At 41.6% G+C, this 19,972-nt stretch overlaps 1 protein-coding gene across 1 annotated transcript in view; it reads left to right on the top strand.

Moving 5' to 3' along the window:
• Positions 1 to 19,972, top strand: part of thsd7aa (thrombospondin, type I, domain containing 7Aa) — a 158,012-nt gene that overhangs the window by 97,673 nt on the left and 40,367 nt on the right. Inside the window, exons 8-13 of the mRNA XM_085263407.1 lie at positions 3,195 to 3,435; positions 5,496 to 5,611; positions 6,773 to 6,905; positions 12,144 to 12,247; positions 18,689 to 18,883; positions 19,036 to 19,302. Coding sequence (XP_085119533.1) covers positions 3,195 to 3,435; positions 5,496 to 5,611; positions 6,773 to 6,905; positions 12,144 to 12,247; positions 18,689 to 18,883; positions 19,036 to 19,302 — 1,056 coding nt within the window. The remainder of the gene's footprint in view (positions 1 to 3,194; positions 3,436 to 5,495; positions 5,612 to 6,772; positions 6,906 to 12,143; positions 12,248 to 18,688; positions 18,884 to 19,035; positions 19,303 to 19,972) is intronic.

Here is a 19,972-nt window from a genome sequence, read left to right as displayed (position 1 = left end):
TACCTTTTCTCTCACATTTTTTGTTATTCGTCCACAAGCACCATACTCCTGAAGCGTAGACTGGCGAGGTCCCGTAGAGGTGGATTCAGTTAGGTGTTTTGCTCTCAGGTGATACGCCAGTGATGAACTGCTTCTGTGGTACTTGAATTCAGCGTTGCAAATTGTGCATCTTACTCTCGTTTTGTCCAACAAGCCATCAGGCAACTTCTTAAAGAGAAACTTTCCACCCAAAAGTCCGCCCTCGTCCATGCTTGCGTGTGTTAGCTAGTGTTAGCTAGATAGTAGCATGGTGTCACTTCTTCTTCTTCTTCTAATCATTTCTGTCAGGCCAAACGCCAGCATAGCACACTGTTGCCCCCTCCTCCAGAGGTGCTCATGAATTTAAAGGTCTTAGATTACAGGAAATTAATAAAAAAACAAAATCAGCGTTAAATTTTTTTAATGCATTAAACATTTCGCGTTGATCTTAACAATTAACGCGATAATTTTGACAGCACTAATATATATATATATATATATATATATATATATATATATATATATATATATATATATATATATATATATATATATATATATAGCTGGAGAAATACCAAGGGCTCAGAGAAGAGCTCGAGAGGATGTGGAGGGTGAAGGTAATGGTGGTCCCCGTGGTAATCGGAGCACTAGGTGCGGTGACTCCCAAGCTAGGCGAGTGGCTCCAGCAGATCCCGGGAACAACATCAGAGATCTCTGTCCAGAAGAGCGCAGTCCTGGGAACAGCTAAGATAGCTAAGATACTGCGCAGGACCCTCAAGCTCCCAGGCCTCTGGTAGAGGACCCGAGCTTGAAGGATAAACCGCCCGCAGGGGCGTGCTGGGTGTTTTGTTTTTTTTTTCTTTTTTTTATATATATATATTCAGATAATTTAAAAAAATGTTCATTTACCTGTTACTACCACACACCAAATCCGATCATTGGTACTTCCTGGCTTGTGTAGCCACGAGGTAACAAAAGCTCTGCGCCCTAGCATCCTGGTGTCACGGTCCCCCAGTTCAAACGTCCAACCACTGCCATGGTGGGAACAACAGTTCTTGCGGCCGACCCAGTGGACCGCAAGCAGGCAAAACCCGCTACGGGTCAGGCAGTGGTGGGAAAACAGTTCGGGCGGCCTACCTCCAACCCCATGATGGAAGCGGAACGCTTCAGGCGGCCTGCCACGGATCCGGTGGCGGCGGCGCTGCTCCTCCAGCGGCCTGCCACGGGTCCGGTGGCGGCGGAACGGTTCTGGTGGCCTGCCACGGGTCCGATGGCAACGTCGCTGCTCCAGTGAGCAACAGCGAGGCGTGGCACATGGTCTATGACGCGCCGGTCGCTGACGTGGACGCACTGGACGTGGATGGCGTGGAGGCCGCGCTAGACGTGGAGGTCCCTCCGGTTCGCTGACCTCCGGCTGAGCGGGCCCCTCCTCGGCTGGCAGCGAGAGCCCCTCCTCGGCTGGCAGCGCCGGTTGTTCCTTCCGCTCGCCGAGCTCCTCTGCTGGTGGTTCGCTGAGCTCCTCCGGCTCGCTGAGCTCCTCCGGCTCGCTGAGCTCCTCCGGCTCGGGCATGCTGACCTCCTCCGGCTCGCTGAGCTCCACAGCTAACAGTAGACTTGCACTAACCTTGCACAATACACTTAAGACTGACGGGAAGTCACTCAACGATCCAGCGTCGAGGAGCTCTCAGCCACACTGTTTTGAAGCTCCTCTGACGAGGCTTGATCGGCGCCAGGTGTGTGTGGATTCCTGGGTGGGACCGGTCAGCTGGCAGGGCCACACCCACCAGGCCTAAAAGTGCCTGCCACGACCGCACCCTCACATACACAAGCACACACCCCTAAACACCTGACAGTACACCAACACGGAAAAACAGGACAGCAGACACAACCATAATAACAACAACCACAATAATGATAATAATAATAATAATAATAATAATAATAATAATAATAATAATAAATAATAATAATAACTACAATAGTAGTCCACACTGCTCACGGACCCCGAATCCCTGGAACTGGGTCCGTGACACCTGGAGCACTTCTGTTTTGTTTTGGAGTTTGTACTGTGCCTCAGCAGAGCAACAAATATCATCATAGACAGTTCCCATCCTGTTTTTAACTTGTTCAGCCTGCTTCCATCAGGGAAGTGCTACAGGTGCCCCCAAAGCCATAACCACCCTTAACTCGTACACACACACCAATAACACAGTCCCACACAGCCATTTTCCCATTTCCCTTTATAAACCACCACTGTGCAATAATAAATTCTATGCGCAATAACCCAAACTGTATATACAAAACAAACTATTTATTTACCTATTTACTTTTTTCTTCTTACACCAGATTGTATATTTGTACATTTTTATACATTTTATATATGTAGCGCAGCAGAACTGTGCCCCCCCTAACCCTCCCCCCCTACATGTTTGCACTGAGTTGGAGATGTATCTTATTTAACAAATGTCTATTCTAAATAATAAAGGTTGAGTTTAAGGATAAAGTGACTGAAATGAACCCAGAACTGAACTGTGTATTTTTCGATTGTATTATATCCTAGGAGGCATTGTGTAACTCAATACTAAAAAATAACATGGTAGTTGATGTTGTCACTAAGTAGCTCTACAGTATAGTGGATTACACATTTGCCTAAGTAGTGAACAAACCTTGGTGGCTGTGTCAGGAAGCTGTAAACCTGCCGTAGTGACCACTTGTGAGCAAGGAAGTAGTTTGTTAATGTTGTGAATAGTTCCCTTCATCAGGGCAAGAGCACTGAATCACAAACAGTTTGTTGCACTTTTGGAGGAGCGTAAGACTGAACATGCTAACACAGGATGCTACACAGGTGTCAGGTGCTCAGCTGGGACAAAGTGCTGAAAAGAGTGTCACTGCAGTTTGTTTGTTAGTCCTTTTTGACTTGACCTTCATAAGTGAACAAACATAAACAAAAACTAGTTAGAGATCCTCTCTCACAATTGGTCCACTGTCCTTTGCATTTCCACCTCAGACACTGAATTTGAATGTTGATAAATAGTAATAACATTTTTGCATTTTTATTACAATTCCAATTTCATTTTGTTTTCAATTTCATAACCCTCACTCCTGTGTCCTGGTCATTTGTTAGCACTAATACTACCCCACTGACAACTGTGCTACAATTTTCGATTGCTTCTCAGGTGGAGTCCAGTGTCCAAACATCAGTGCTCTGCAGGAGGTGAGAAGGTGCAATGACCATCCCTGTACTGTCTACCACTGGCAAACTGGTCCATGGGGACAATGCATCGAGGACTCTTTCATTCCATCAACCAACACATCTGTGGGCCGTACTCGTGGAGATGATGTCTCCTGTTCTGTGGGGATGCAAACCCGCAAAGTCATTTGTGTCCGGGTGAATGTGGGCCAGGTTCCTCCCAAAAAGTAAGAAAACCTAATCAGCATATTTTGGCATATGACCGAATACTCTATTGCACGTCTTGTGAAGTTGAAAGGGCATGAAATTGTCCCAGTTCATTACCAGTACAAAAACTGAACAAAAATATCTATCCATGTAAAATTATTCTGGGACTTTTTCACCTTCTCTCTTATTTTTATGTTTTGACTGTCTGTTCTGTCACTTGTGATAACATTGTATGCACACATCAATGCAACTGGATTGTGTGAACTGATATTTTAAATAAATATGCTTTTCTGATTCATCTCCAGATGAAATGGATAGATGAGTCTGGCTAAATTGTTCAACATGTAAAACAAACAATGTCAGACAATGTTTAAAGATAGATGTGAGGGCGGGGTTCGCCGGTGTGTTTGTGAACAGGACCCAAAAGCAGACGCTGAGAGAGGAACTGCACGTTTTCAACAAAAAATGAGCCTTTATTATGGCTGATTGTCATGAACAAAAACTAGGAAAGGCGAACAGGGCAAGTGCGAACTGAAAAACATAAACTGGAAAACTACAAAAACTGTGACGAGACTGATGACTGACGAGACTTGGAGGAAAACCAGATGACGTGACAACGAACAAAGGAAGACAGGACTTAAATACACAGGAGGTGATCAGGGGAAGCTCAATGCAGTGGTGATGGGATTCATAATTAACTCGTTTGGTGCTCACAAACGTCTTTTGACGAAATGTCAGGGAACTTGACAAGAATTGGAAGCACCTAAAAATAATGTGACCCTTCTTATTATAATATTGCGCCAATCTGATTGCACTTGATGCAGTTTTTATTGCATCATCCTGGTAGTCAGTGGAGCTTGAAAAGAACAGGACTTCAAGTTTCCTGAAGACATTTTACCTCTCAATTTGCAAAAAATAAATAATAAAGACTCAACAGCACTAAGTCCTGTTGCTTTTAAATCTGTTTTCACCTGTTTAGCAGGAGTGGAGCAGGTGGAGGTTTGCCTGGTGCCGCAGCAGTCATGTCAGTGGGCGGGATCCGGGGGTTTCTCTGTGAATGTCACGTTCCCGTGGCAGCGTGCTTGGTGCTCGCTCAGATTTGAAATTTAATTTTTCACTGTAGAAAGAGGTTTTCTTCCCACACAGAGTGTACAGCCAACGCTAATGTTTTTGTCACTTTTTAAAACTCAAAGTAGTGTGAGTACTTCCAAGCTTTAAACGCTGCATGGTCGTACTCTCTCCTGCACTCCATATTATCCATTGTTGATCTGTTGCTGCCACGAACGTCGCACACTTGTATGTCATTGTCATGAGACACTCTCACAAACAAAAACACCGTTTAGTAACGCGGCAACGAGGCATGCTTATGGGAAAGTAAATAATCTAACTACTTTTTTCAATAGCAATCCCTTACTTTACTCGTTACTTGCAAAAAGTAATCGGATCACGCGTTACTGCCCAGTTTGCAATAAGAAATATTTCTGTTCTATCTTCCAATGTACACATACACAAAAAACTCAGCAAGGCTTTAGCTGTCAGTTGAGAAAGCATCACGCCAAAAACATCAGTTTAGACTTGAGAAACAGAAGTTTTGATTCTTAGAGAGCACAGTGGAGTAAGAAGTATCATCAGAATAAGACTGGTAGAGGTAAGAAGCAAAAGATTTTAAGCACTGCCTCCATAAGACTAAAGTGAACTTTACTGATGAGGCCCAAAGTCATGATTTCATCCTGTTGAATGTTTGTGAACTGAAGACCGAGGTCCGTGCCGAAGACGATCAAATCTGGAGGAGATTCGTCAAAGAAGAATGAGCTGGGATTGCTCTGGAGACATGTGTGAGACTTCTGCAGGATGTTATCCAGCAAAAAACGATACGCAATTAACTGTTATCATCAAGGGGGAAATTTTTACATTTGTCATGTTATTCCACAAATTTTATTAATATTTTAAGTAGACATTTTAGAAACATGTTATAAAACGTCATGGAATTTGTTTTTACAGTGCAGTGTGTTCACTGCGGCTCTATCAGATTTTCAAGGGTACTCTGTGTGTGTGTGACATGTCAGTGATGTACTTTCAGGTGTCCGGAGAGTGTTCGTCCAGACACTGTCAGGCCATGTTTGCTGCCATGCAAGAGAGACTGTATTGTCACCCCATACAGTGATTGGAGCCCCTGTCCATCAACATGTCAGACAGGTAGACTCAATGCACACATTAATGCTTCTAACAATGTTAGAAAGGCCACAAACAGCTAGAATGTGCCTGTGTAAAGCAGGCACCCCAATAATAAAGCACAGAAAATATGCAAATCATTATTTTAGCTGTAGCAGATAAATAATAGCAGCAGCCTCTTCACTGAAAAGGAATATCAGATATCCCAGTTCTCTTGTGAATGTTGTGACATGTTTAATAAATGCCATGGAAATGCAGTGTTTCCAACAAAGGTTCCCAGGGTTAGATCCCCAAGGATGTTACCTAGTGGAGATGGCAAGCAATGTGGGAGAAGACGTTTGACGGTCCAGTTATTGTTGTTTTTGTTCTTTTTAAGCTAAGGTATGATGAAAAAGGATTGTATAGCAATAGTGAGGGCTATTTCGGTGGAGGCTGACACTTCTGATGTAGCAGCTGCTTGAATTCAATTCAGTTCAGTTTTATTTATAAAGCATCAAATCACAACATCAGTCCCCTCAAGGTGCTTTATATTGAAGAGTCTTTACTTTATATTGCAAGGTAAAGACTCTACAATATAAAGGAACACGTTTCCATGTAAATATGGAAAACCAGAAGCCAAACAAATGAGTCACTCTATTTCATTCAATCTGCACACAATTACAATTTCATCTCTCTTATACAAGCTTTAATAGAGTGAATGTTCCAGAGACATCTTTGTTGTTTGTTACATTCTCAGATCCTTTGGTCACGTTGAAGTGTGCATTAGGCTTATAAGATGCTTACTTTTAGAAGTAATAGTCCAGCTGCAATGCATCCCCAAACCATTTTCATCCTTAATAAATTATCCAAACTCAATCACTGGAAGCTTTAACCTGATATAGTAATCCTGATAGAAGTGGACTTCCTGTAAAGTCAATTATCTCTAACTGTCAGGTTGTATTGGATACCATAGAGCAGATAATGGAGATGACATTTGAGATTTCACTCAATTATATTAGCCTCTCCTTGAAATGCTGTCTTCTTGTACAGGGTGAGGAATTACATAAGTATGCTAGGTAGGCTAATAATATATATTCTCAGAGGACACCAAATACATCCTATCTTTAAAAAACAGCTTTAAAGATTCAGGGCATATTGGTAACTTCAGTTTAAAGGATCAGTGTGTTCTCTTGTGGCTTCCCCTAGGCGGTAACACTAAAAAGAAGCAATACAGGAAACGGCTCATCATCCAGTTGCCAGCTAACGGAGGACAGGACTGCCCTGAGGTACTGACCCAGGAAAGAGATTGTGAGACTCCCTCTGTCTGTGAGGGATACAGGTATGGGTCCTGTTCAATAAATACGCATTCATGCATGAATTTAAATGCTATTAATATAGTTTAAATCATTGTACACCGCTCAGACACAAAAATATAAGGAATACTTTTTAGATCAGAGAATAGCATCAAGTCAGTTAAACATCTGGGATGTTGATTTGGTAACTGCATTAAAGGGGCAACAATGAGAAACCCCCAAACAGGAATGGTTTTACACGTGGAGGACATTGACATTTTTTCCATCCTCATCATTTCTGTGTTTTTTCACTCAGTGTCAGAAGAGAACCACTTTTGTATCAGTACTAATGTTATGTTGAAATGTGTGTGAAAAAGCCATTCTTAACATGAACAACCGAAATGAACATGGCTCAGGAAAAGGCAGACGACTACTGTGTCTGGTTGGGGGTGAGCGGAGGGAGACGAGACAAAGGACTCATTGTGAAAATCCAGACTACATATTACAAATATTTATTAATTAAAGAAAAGGGTTTGCAAAGAAGAAATGCATCTTGAGCTGGTTCTACGGTAAGCTGAAGGCTCTGCCTCCTGTTTTGCTTTTAAATATCCCAGGAACCACAAGCGAGCCTGTGGGCTGCGAGAAAAGTGCTCTATTGGGGTGATATGGTACTATGAGTTCATAAAGATAGGATGGGGCCTGATTATTTGAGACCTTTAGTCCCCGTCAGCACACTCGCTGCATCGTTTTGGATCAACTGAAGGCTTTCCAGGGAGTTTTTAGGAAATCCTGATAATAATAATAAAACGATAAATGCATGAACTATTTTTTCAGTATAACTCTGAGAAAAGATGATTCTAATTTTACAGATACTCTGCAACGACGAGTGCAATATCTCCAAAATTAGAATCTAAAATTAGAAACACTCCAGCATAAGATAAGCATTTTTATTGTCAGTGTTGCAGAAGCAATGAATAATAGTGTAGCAGCATAAAGCCAAAATATTATTTACATTATATAAATATAATGTCAGAATCGACTCCAGCATCCCTTACAGTGCTGCAGAAGGTCAAGGTAATGCCAGCAAGTGTCTGTCATTTTTATGATCCAGTGCAAAAACCTAGAGGCCATCCAGGTCTTTATATCTTTAAGACATTCCTACAGTTTAACTATATTATGAACACAGGGATAACACACACATATTAATTAAAATGTCTCACACATGTCTCAGCCTCCACCACTCTCAGCACTGGAGCCCCCCAGGGGTGTGTTCTGAGCCCCCTGCTGTACTCTCTGTACACATATGACTGTGTGGCCACTACCAGCTCCACCACCATCATTAAGTTTGCTGACGACACCGTCGTGATGGGCCTGATCTCTGACAACAACGAGACGGCCTACCTGAAGGAGATTAGGAATCTGGAGAACTGGTGCCAGAGGAACAACCTCCTTCTAAACGTCAGTAAGACAAAGGAGTTGATAGTGGACTTCAGCACTAAGCAGGAGAGGAACTACCAGACCCCCGTCATCAACGAGTGCCCAGTGGAGAGAGTGGACAGCTTCAAATACCTCGGAGTTCACATCACGACCAGGAAGGCTAGGCAGCGCCTGTATCACCTACGACAACTGAGGAAGTTCAGGGTCTCTCCAAAGATCCTCAGGATTCTATACAGGTGCTGTGGAGATCGTGGTTTGGGAACAGCTGTGTGAAGGACCAAAAAGCTCTCCAGAGAGTGATCCGTACAGCAGAACGCTGCTGCAGGATTGCTCTCCCCCCGCTTCAGGACACCTACACCAGGAGATGCCGGACTAGAGCAGCGCAGATACTGAAGGACCCGTCCCATCCTGGCAACAAACTGTTCCAACTTCTGCAATCTGGTAGAAGGTTCAGCATCATCCGGGCAAGGACAGAGAGACTCAAGAGGAGCTTCTATCCCCAAGCCATCCGTGCCCTAAACACACACACCCGCCCTCTCACATCATCTATAATTGACTGAGTCAGGACTTCCAGACACTAAACCAAGGCACAATGTACATTTCAATTCCTTTAATTTTAAATATGTTTATATTGTCTATCCTGTAAAATAGTCAGATGTCTATTCATATTAATGTACAGAATTCACCTGCTTGCTGCTACTACTGCACATTCACCCAATGTATATACTAGAGATGGCACGATACCACTTTTTTATGTCCGATACCGATATCATAAATTTGGATATCTGCCGATACCGATATGAATCCGATATAGTGTTTTTTAATCAACAAAACTGTTTTTTAAATATCTTGCTGCATTTTGTATAAGTTCATACTCAAGTTTAAAACAACAACTACACTAAAGCTATTCTGTTATACCTGTATGCAAAAAAAAATATTTCATAGTTCAGCAATACTGATCAATCTAATAAACTTAAACCTACACCATCCTCCCTATTCTGGTATTTTAAAGAGTACTTAGCGTAAATATTAAGCAACCCAACTAATAGGGTTCCAACTCCCAGCAACAACAAAAATAAAAAAATAAAAAAATGGGGAACCACCCCTCACGCTCCACCTCATGATGCTTAATCGACGTAATCAACCTTAATTTGATGCAGTGTGAAAAAAAAATGCACAGAAATCAATTATTTTTCAAGAAATATTAAATAGATTCAACATCTTTCTTCAACAAAATTGCAGACTGCACAGATGGTACCTTCCCAAAGGAAAAAGTACTATAGCTTACTAGGGTATATATATTAGACTTAATAGTCACTATATACAGTAATTGACTTCTATTCATTTTACATCAAATTAAAACTTTGGGTGTCAGATAATTATTTATTAAAAGCTTGACATTTGAAATGAGAATAAGAAAGAAAAGTATGTCTTTGTGCCCCCTTTTCCCTGTTAATGCCCTATCGGCCCCCCTGGCTAAACTTTGCTAGATCCGCCCCTGCACAGTTACCAGCGTCAGCTACATAGAAAAAGATCCTCGAGTAGAAAGTAATATTAAATAAATTCTAACAACAGCTGATCAAGCTTAAACGTGCTGCTGTTGTTCAGCCGCTGGTTTCCTCTTTCTGGTGCAAAGTGGGCCAAAAGCAAACAAGAGAGACGGACTCGCAACAGAAAAGCCGATCAGCTGATCGTTAAGCAGTTTCATGATTGAAGTAGCAGCAAGAGGAGGCAGTCGCTCCATATATCGCTTGTTAAGCTTAATGCAGGAATGCTTTACAAACATTCAGAGATGGACTTACACACTTGCTTTACTTCTCTCGGGGATAACTTTGTCGGAGATGAAATGCCGGGTTGCTAGCGAAGCTCCACATGCTATCCAGACCACCGACAGGTCCCGCATGCCACAGCCGCTCTATCACGTGATGCATACTGCTCCGACGTGCTAACGTTCTGAGGCGAGTTACGGCGTGTTGCAAGTTTTGTGAGGTGCTTTCGTGATATTTAATGGATCGGATTACATGTTTTATTTTTCTCCGATATCCGATCCAGTAATTTAGGTCAGTATCGGACCGATACCGATACGTAATATCGGATCGGTCCATCTCTAGTATATACTACATATATATATATATATATATATATATATAATGTTTTTCCTCTACACCCCCCCCCCCCCCCCAAGTTTTTTGCACATGTCGAGGAGCGTGTCAGGCTACATTTCACTGTGTGTTATACTTGTATAACTATGCATGTGACAAATAAAGAACCTTGACCTTGACCACGCAGGACCTGTCATGGTCCTGTCACATCAACACCGTGGTGAAAAAGGCTCGTCAGCGTCTCTACCACCTCAGACGCTTGAGAGACTTCCGACTGCCCTCCAAGGTGCTCAGGAACGTTTACTCGTGCACCATAGAGAGCATCCTGACGGGAAACATCTTAACCTGGTTCGGAAACAGCACCATGCAGGACAGACGAGCTCTACAGAGGGTTGTGCGATCAGCTGAGCGCACCATCCGCTCCGAGCTCCCTGACCTGCACTCAATCTACAGCAGGCGGTGCTGGACCAAGGCCAGGAAGATCGTGAAGGACCTCAGCCATCCCAACAACAGACTGTTCTCTCTGTTGAGGTCAGGAAAGCGATTCCGCTCCCTGAAGACCAACACAGAGAGACTGAGGAGGAGCTTCTTCCCGCAGGCGATACGGTCTCTCAATCACACCACCACACAGTACTGACCCACACATACAGTTCTTACACACACACTGGACTTTCTGGACTTTGGTTTTGCACAACACTGGTCACTATATTCTTCATTTCCAGTTAATACTTGTACAGCTGCTGTTATTGTGTATATATTTATTTATATTTAGATTTCTTCATACATTCTTATATAGTTCTATATTGTGTATTGTGTATTTTGTTGTACAGTTATTTTATTTTCAACTTTAATTTATATATTTTATCTTATTCTTTCCCAGTTAAATTTACCCTTCATTCTAATTTGTGTTGTACAGTTATTTCATTTTTAACCTTAATTTTTTATATTTTATTCCTTCCTAGTTAAATTTACACTGTATAATTTTTCATATTTATTTCCTATCTTATTCATAGCCTTTTCCTTTTGTTTTCTTTAGGTCACGAGCAGTTGTCTAAGCATTTCACTGCATATCGTACTGTGTATGACTGTGTACCTGACAAATAAAATTTGAATTTGAATTTGATTTGATTTAAAAGGTGATTATCGTCTGCAAAGCAATGAAAATATATGCTGTGCCTTTGAATGATATTGCACAATCACAGAAATTAATCCACTGTCAGAGGCTACAAGAAGATGATTTGACCTTCACTAAAGCTGTTTCTGTACAGTTATGAATTCTGAATGAAACGCTTCAAATAAACTGTTCCTCTGCAGGTGAGCAGTTAACTGGTTTCATACTATTCTTTTATGAAAGTTTGAGATGAAAGGAAAGTTGGAGATTGGTGCAGCTAAGCCACCCGATGGCTTTTTAAGTCATGGATTAATTACTGCCACCGTAAAGGCTCGTGGTATGTAGCACATTAATATAGAAAGATTAATCATATTAATCTGATAACATGTATTATCTGATAATACAATATATTTAAAGCCAGTCTAATAAAGTTTGTTAATCCTAACTTCATGTTTATAATAAACAAGCTCCTTCACAAGTTAAAAAAAAAGTGGGGGGGACTTTTTTCACTCAGTACCTGCCAAAAACTAATATGCAGTGCTGAATATGATGTTTTCTTGTGATGGCCAAATATGAACAAAGTAGACCAGTTCAATTTTCATTCAAGACTTCTCTTATAATGTGTTTTTTGACAGATGGAAAACTCATAAGTGGCGAAGATGTCAATTGGTTCCATGGTCTGTTCGTGAGGGCAGTCCTGGGAATCAAGAGCTCTGTGGGCTAGGTCTCCAGGTTCGAGGTGAGGACAATCTCACACACACACACACACACACACACACACACACACACACACACACACACACACACACACACACACACAGAGTAACGCGGTAAGGGACCAGAGTGCCTGACTGCAGCTTCACAGATAATGAGCTAATCAGGAGTGTTTAGACTATGGAGCCTGAGTGTGTGAATAAAACACAGGAAAAAGAAATAGAGCTCGATATATACATTTATATATATATATATATATATACTATATATATTACTAAGTGTTTTATCCTATTGTAAAGTGTCCTTGGGTGACTTGAAAGGCGCTCATAAATAAAATTTATTATTATTATTATTATTAAACACCCAGCACGCCCCTGCGGGCGGTTTATCCTTCAAGCTCGGGTCCTCTACCAGAGGCCTGGGAGCTTGAGGGTCCTGCAGTATCTTAGCTGTTCCCAGGACTGCGCTCTTCTGGACAGAGATCTCCGATGTTGTTCCCGGGATCTGCTGGAGCCACTCGCCTAGCTTGGGAGTCACCGCACCTAGTGCTCCGATTACCACGGGGACCACCGTTACCTTCACCCTCCACATCCTCTCGAGCTCTTCTCTGAGCCCTTGGTATTTCTCCAGCTTCTCGTGTTCCTTCTTCCTGATATTGCTGTCATTCGGAACCGCTACATCGATCACTACGGCCGTCTTCTTCTGTTTGTCTACCACCACTATGTCCGGTTGGTTAGCCACCACCATTTTGTCCGTCTGTATCTGGAAGTCCCACAGGATCTTAGCTCGGTCATTCTCCACCACCCTTGGGGGCATCTCCCATTTTGACCTCGGGACTTCCAGGTTATACTCGGCACAGATGTTCCTGTACACTATGCCGGCCACTTGGTTATGGCGTTCCATGTATGCCTTGCCTGCTAGCATCTTGCACCCTGCTGTTATGTGCTGGATTGTCTCTGGGGCATCTTTACACAGCCTGCACCTGGGGTCTTGCCTGGTGTGATAGACCCCAGCCTCTATGGATCTTGTGCTCAGAGCTTGTTCTTGTGCTGCCATGATTAGTGCCTCTGTGCTGTCTTTCAGTCCAGCTTTGTCCAGCCACTGGTAGGATTTCTGGATATCAGCCACCTCCTCTATCTGCCGGTGGTACATACCGTGCAGGGGCCTGTCCTTCCATGATGGTTCCTCGTCTCCCTCCTCTTTCTTGGGTTTCTGCTGCCTGAGGTATTCACTGAGCACTCGGTCAGTTGGGGCCATCTTCCCAATGTATTCTTGGATGTTCCTTGTCTCATCCTGGACTGTGGTGCTGACACTCACCAGTACCCGGCCCCCTTCCTTCCGCTTAGCGTACAGCCTCAGGGTGCTGGACTTGGGGTGAAACCCTCCATGCATGGTAAGGAGCTTTCTTGTCTTTATGTCAGTGGCTTCTATCTCCTCCTTTGGCCAGCCTATTACCCCAGCAGGGTACCTGATCACGGGCAGGGCGTACGTGTTGATGGCCCGGATCTTGTTCTTACCATTCAGCTGACTCCTCAGGACTTGCCTGACCCTCTGCAGGTACTTGGTGGTTGCAGCCTTTCTAGCGGCCTCTTCATGGTTCCCATTTGCCTGCGGGATCCCTAGGTACTTGTAACTGTCCTCTATGTCTGCAATGTTGCCTTCTGGTAGTTCAATCCCCTCAGTTCTGACTACCTTCCCTCTCTTTGTTACCATCCGACTACACTTCTCCAGTCCGAACGACATTCCAATGTCATTGCTGTATAGCCTGGTAGTGTGGATCAGTGAATCGATGTCTCGTTCACTCTTGGCATACAGCTTGATGTCATCCATGTACAGGAGGTGGCTTATATATATATATATATATATATATATATATATATATATATATATATATATTATGGCATTGAGGAATGTATACAGATGTACAACAAAATAAATATATGCATATATATCACACACAAAAATAAAGGGCTGACCAGGGCTTTGATGGCGGGAGTATAACCTGACCTAAGCAAGGTCAAAAAACATAAATTATCATTCGATATTAAACTGAAACAGCGTTCTACTGTCATGATAAAACAAATAAATCCATAAATTACAAAGTCAAATCATTAATGCCATATTTCATACAATAACCAATAACCAAACAAATTACAACATCTAATTCTTATAATGATATTCATTCAAAATAATATAGAAAAACATTCACATGGGTCTCATCAAAGTAAAGTAAATTAGCAATAAAGCTAATAAACATTATCCAAGGTTAATTAAATATTTACAAAACAGATTTAATTCTAGGTGTTGCGCAACAAGTTTCAATATTCTAAAATAAATTTAACGCAATTCAAAACTCCCATAGGCCATTTTGGCATTTAATCAGAGTAACAAAAGACATCCAAAACGAACAAAACTGAAATCAAATCACTCAACTCTTGAAACGTTAATTTAACATTCGGCCATAGTGGGAAAAAAACAAAAACAACAATATTCAATAAATGTAACCAGTAACTGCACTTAGTTGTCACCAGACTAGCGTTAGCTTACCGGTGTTTTAAATGCACGACCGCGTTCCTCCGCCACTGCCTCGTTTGAGTTTAAATATAACGGTGTAGAGAAAGAGTTGAGCGCGCACAGGCAGAAATGTTAAGAGCGCGAGCAACACATTGCAAGCAAGCGCAAATGCAAAAACCGAGCGAGAGGGGCTGCTGTTGTGTGTGTGTGTGTGGATAATAGCAAACACTGAAATACATTTTTTGCAATTTTGTTCACTTTTCTTCGCTCAAAATACATTTCTTCTCAAAATGCAACTCGTGCACCTGCAATTTTTTTTTATGTGCGCTCAGAATAGTGGCACAAAAATAACACCATAGTAAATGGACTGATTCTTATATAGCGCTTTTCTACTCTCCTGGAGCACTCAAAGCACTTTATACAAGACTCCGCATTCACCCATGCACTGTTTTCTATGCCTTTCAGTGCTTTCTAATTAATTAACTAACATTCATACTTGATGGATGCATCGGAGAGTGAGTGGGGGTTAGTATCTTGCCCAAGGATTTTTGACATGCAGAGTGGGGGAGCCAGGGATCAAACCACCAACCTTCCAATCAGTAGATGGCCTGCTTTACCTCCTGAGCTACAGCCACCTCAAGTCTGGGTCATTTGCTCTGTCATCTCACCCCCCCCAACATATATAATTAGCTTCACATAACAAATACTTTTCAAGATACTTGTTTTTTGTTTGCAATTTGGTCCAGGCCTAAAGTCTGAGGCAATGTTTTAACATTTAACATTTTCATTGGCTTTTTTGTTTCTTTAAACAATCAAAGTGAATCACAATGTGTAATTTGAGACAGATCAAAAAAGTGTGCAACTATTGGGTAAATGAAATATGAAAAAATGTAGGCCATCCTCACCTGCCAGAGACAACTAGTGATAACTTCTGAATAGTATATAATATTAAACAGGTCACAATAAAATAATGTAAATTAAAACATGTAGAACTTTTTTTGCATGAAATTCTTTGGCACAAAAATTAAGAAAATAGTATTTTCATTAAACTTTTATTGTACTGTATTTTTCAGACCATAAGGCGCATCGGATTATAAGGCGCACTAAGCGAAACAAAACAGTCAAATAAGTCACACTTTACTCAACTCATTCTTCTTGCTTCCTCCACTTCCATACCATTGATTCATTAATGTTGAATTCTCTGGCTGCTGCTCTATTCCCATGTTGTTGCAGTATATTAATGACTAACCTCGTATTGTGGATGGATTATCTCAGTTGTTCTCCTGACTGAAGTTTGGTCTGTTTACAGCATCCTGCCATGCAATTGCATTTGTCCCTAACCATTGGGAACCCTCATGTTATCCAGTGGAAAAAAGTTAGCATTCATCCTCCAGTTTAACTGTGTTTATGCTATGCTAACATAGCTGTGTCGCTAGCCAACACATAGCACATCATTATATACCAGCTAGCCCAACTTCAGTAACCCTGCAAACGTCACTGCTGTTTAGTTTTCTGTCTTCATTTATATTGGAAGTGATAGCAGAGCTGTATGTTTGAATTTTTTCAGAAATCTCTCAGTCAAACATGCTATATCATGTTTAGGTGGAAGCTAGGGAGCTAACGTCCTGCTAACTTCTAATTCCGTTAAATTTAATAAATTCTGTTTTCATGGATGCCTAGATGTTAAACTTAATTGTTACACCTGGTAAAGCAGCAATGATGATCATTTTATTAAAGATGAAAGAATTTAGACAGTTTTTAACTCTCAGTGATGCTGCAGTGTTCGTTTGACTTTGGGACCTGAAGAGACGGAGTTTAGGACCCAGATTACTCCGCGAGGCTCCTGATCACTGTAGCCATTATGCTCTGAAAATCCATCAAGTGGTGCGGCTTCTTAGCTTACCAAAGTCGTATTAAAACATTTTTTGACAGATTTTTAAGTGCTGTGTACCACATAAAATCAGTTCGAGATCAGTAAGCACAACCAGAATTCATACATAAGGTGCACTGTTGATTTTTGAGGAAATTAAAGGATTTTAAGTGTGCCTTAGAGTGTGGAAAGTACGGTAGTTAGTAATTATCATTTTATAGTAGTGTGTATTCAAATATGGGAATTTTTAAGAGAGCTTGAATTTTTTTTTGTATTTTAGCCAATACTTAGAATTGGCAGGCACTAAAAAAGGAAAAAAAGAGTTCATCCACCTGATTACCTCCACCTAAGCCTCAGCCTCCTTGGCACTGCCCCTCAGACACCACACCCCTGCCACAAGGCCATTGCCAGTTTCCGGTTATCTTCACCCCGATCCTTGGGAGGTACCTGTAATGGTATACTCTGGCTCTCTTCCACAGCGTGTCTTTTGTCCTGTCTCCCCAACCAGTCATGGTAGATGGCCCCGCCCCTCCCTGAGCCTGGTTCTGCTGGAGGTTTCTTCCTGTTAAAAGGGAGTTTTTCCTTCCCACTGTTGCCAAAGTATTTGCTCATAGTGGGTCATATGATTGTTGGGTTTTTCTCTGTATGTATTATTTTATTGTAGGACTGTGCCTTGATGCAAATGATGTTGTGATTTGAGGCTGTATAAATAAAACTGAACTGAATTTAATTAAATTGATTAGTACAATACTACCCTTTTACTGTGCACCCTTTCACTTACATAAGGCATAACCACGTTGTGGATATTAAACAGAAGTAAACAGAGATAACCTTAAATAGGGACAATTTGAAAAAAAAAAGTTCTGCTATCAAATCATGCCCATCTATATTTTTCTGTGACAGCTGGAAAGATAGTATATTGGGGTAGGTTTAAAAAGATTTTAGTTTGAATAAAACGATATTATTTCATAAAATCCTGAATCGATTTTTAAATATAAATGTATTTTGCCAGAAATGCCAGAATCTCAGGTTAAAGCTCACAAAACTGTGTCAACAACCACCAAACAGCTAAAACAGCAAATGATTAAAGAGCAGGTAAACGGATTCTGCACAAAGATGTAAACACAAAGCGTGGATCGTTCTCCCGACGGCACGTACACAGAAATGCCATCAGGTGCTGAAAGCAGACGTCTCATAGATTCTGAAGCTGCAGGTTTCATCACTCTGACCAAAATTCACTGAACCAGCAGCAAACGAAGATCCAAACTACGCTTCACGTTTGAGAAACATTGTCATAAATTACCTCTGACTTTGGCTTTTACTTCCTGCACAGCTCTCTCTCAGTGTACTCAGCGACCAGTTTACCATCAAAATTTCTGTTTTCTGCATTATTTGCTTGCTTCTTACACACCGGTCTACCGTTTTGTACAGCACCGTCGCCCGCAGTTTCTTGGTTGTTGTGGGGTTTTTTTTCAAAAATGACCTTGGACAAGAAAAGCCTCATTTCTGCTGTTCAGTACTGAAAAAAACTTTACAAATGATGCTAAATTGCAAAATGCTTAGCTGTGTCTCTAATCAGACCTCTATAACTTTGCTCTGCTTCACTTCAGCAGCATCAGGTAATGTTCATATGTTGATATTGTTCATGGTTTTCTTCCCTTTTTCTATCTACTGAAGATTATCTGCTATAAAACGCCAGGCTAGGAAAGTCTTCTTCATGTTGTTCTGAGTTTTATCCTCACTTACTTTGACACAGAGGCCTCTGATGTGATGCTCACACCTCTGATGAAGTCTCACAAGTGTCAGCGTTGTTTTTACACATAGATATAAAAACATGGACATGTACTGATAAATGATCAGAATTATAATATTTCTGACTGACTGAGTCAAAATTGAACTGAATCTAATCAGTTACAGAAATCGAAATTGATACCCAACCCTGATAGTCTATATAGTACTCTAAATCTGATAATCAAATCCATTAGTGATTAGTTCACATTATCGGTTATACAAATGGTGTGCTATTACAAAAACAAAAGTCCATTTTTGCAGAACTCCATTCCTTTTTTTCCCCTTCTTTAGCTGTTTCATGCCGAAAGCAGGATGGTGGACAAGCAGACATTGAAGCTTGTCTTAAGTTTGCTAGCTCCATGCCATCTCTCACCCAACCCTGTCAGGTGCCCTGCCAGGAAGACTGTCAACTCAGCAGCTGGTCCAAGTTTTCTTCCTGTACAGCAGATTGTGTGGGTGTCAGAACCCGCAAAAGGATGCTAGTAGGTGAGTCGCCGACTTCCAGAAACTTTAGTGTTAGTTCAGCAGATGTAAAAACATATTGTTACTTTTCTGTGTGTGAAGGTCACCACATTGAACCCTTCACTAGTGGAAAATTCTTATAGATGATAACCGTTTATCTTTTGCTGTTTCTGCAGGGAGAAGTAGAAAGCATGACCAGTGTAAAAACAACCAGCTGTATCCCCTAAGTGAGACCCAGTACTGCCCATGTAATAAATACAATGCCCAGCCTGTAGGCAACTGGTCGGACTGTATCCTATCCGAGGGTGGTCGCATGGAGGGTCAGCTTGGCATGAAGATACAAGGTGACATCAAAGAGTGTGGCCAAGGGTACCGCTACCAAGCCATGGTGTGCTATGACCAAGACAACAGGATAGTGGAGACTTCTCGATGCAACAGCCACGGTGAGTTTTCTGTGACTGAATAACTAAATCTGATCCCAAGGCGTCACATTAACACCGTTCCCCGCAGAGCAGGGGTCTCAAACTTAAATGAGCTGTGGGCCACTGCTAACACTGTCATCTCTTTGGAGTGCCACTTTAGTGTTCAAGTAGTACAAAAAACTAACCAAACAAACAAGAAAACACCCACAAATATTTCTGAAAATGTAGATTTTTTTTAATTTCAAATATTATATAACAAGACAAAACTGCAAATGTGAACACAGTTTTTTTCCCTCCCTCTTAACAAACTGAAGCCTTTCATTGAACTACCAAATAAACACATTGGCCAGACACGTAACAGCACTTCTGCTATCATTTTATTGGTATTTAACAAAATAAAATGACAACTGAATGCTACTATCCACCTGTGCCTTAGAAATATGTGCAAAACATCACTGAATTGAAATGGATTTCACAGCTCTGGGGAAGAAGCTGTGTCTCAGTCTGGTATGTTCGTATAATGCTTTCCAGAAGGAAGCAGTATAAACAGTCCATTGCCAGTGTCAGTGGGGTCTGCAGCAATATGTCTGTCCCTTTCTTGGATCTGTCCAGCATACACTGAGTCCAGATGTGGAAGTGGACTTCCCACAATCCCTTGTGCTGTTTTCACCTCTGCTGCCGTCTCTACTTG

The sequence above is a fragment of the Mchenga conophoros genome, linkage group LG22, assembly GCF_057382185.1.
Source record: "Mchenga conophoros isolate Kocher_MC1m ecotype Shallow Benthic linkage group LG22, M_conophoros_male_GT1.1, whole genome shotgun sequence".
NCBI classification, from domain to species: Eukaryota; Metazoa; Chordata; class Actinopteri; order Cichliformes; family Cichlidae; genus Mchenga; species Mchenga conophoros.
The sequence above is the reverse complement of the archived record's forward strand: the minus strand, read 5'-3'. Positions and strand labels throughout refer to the sequence as shown.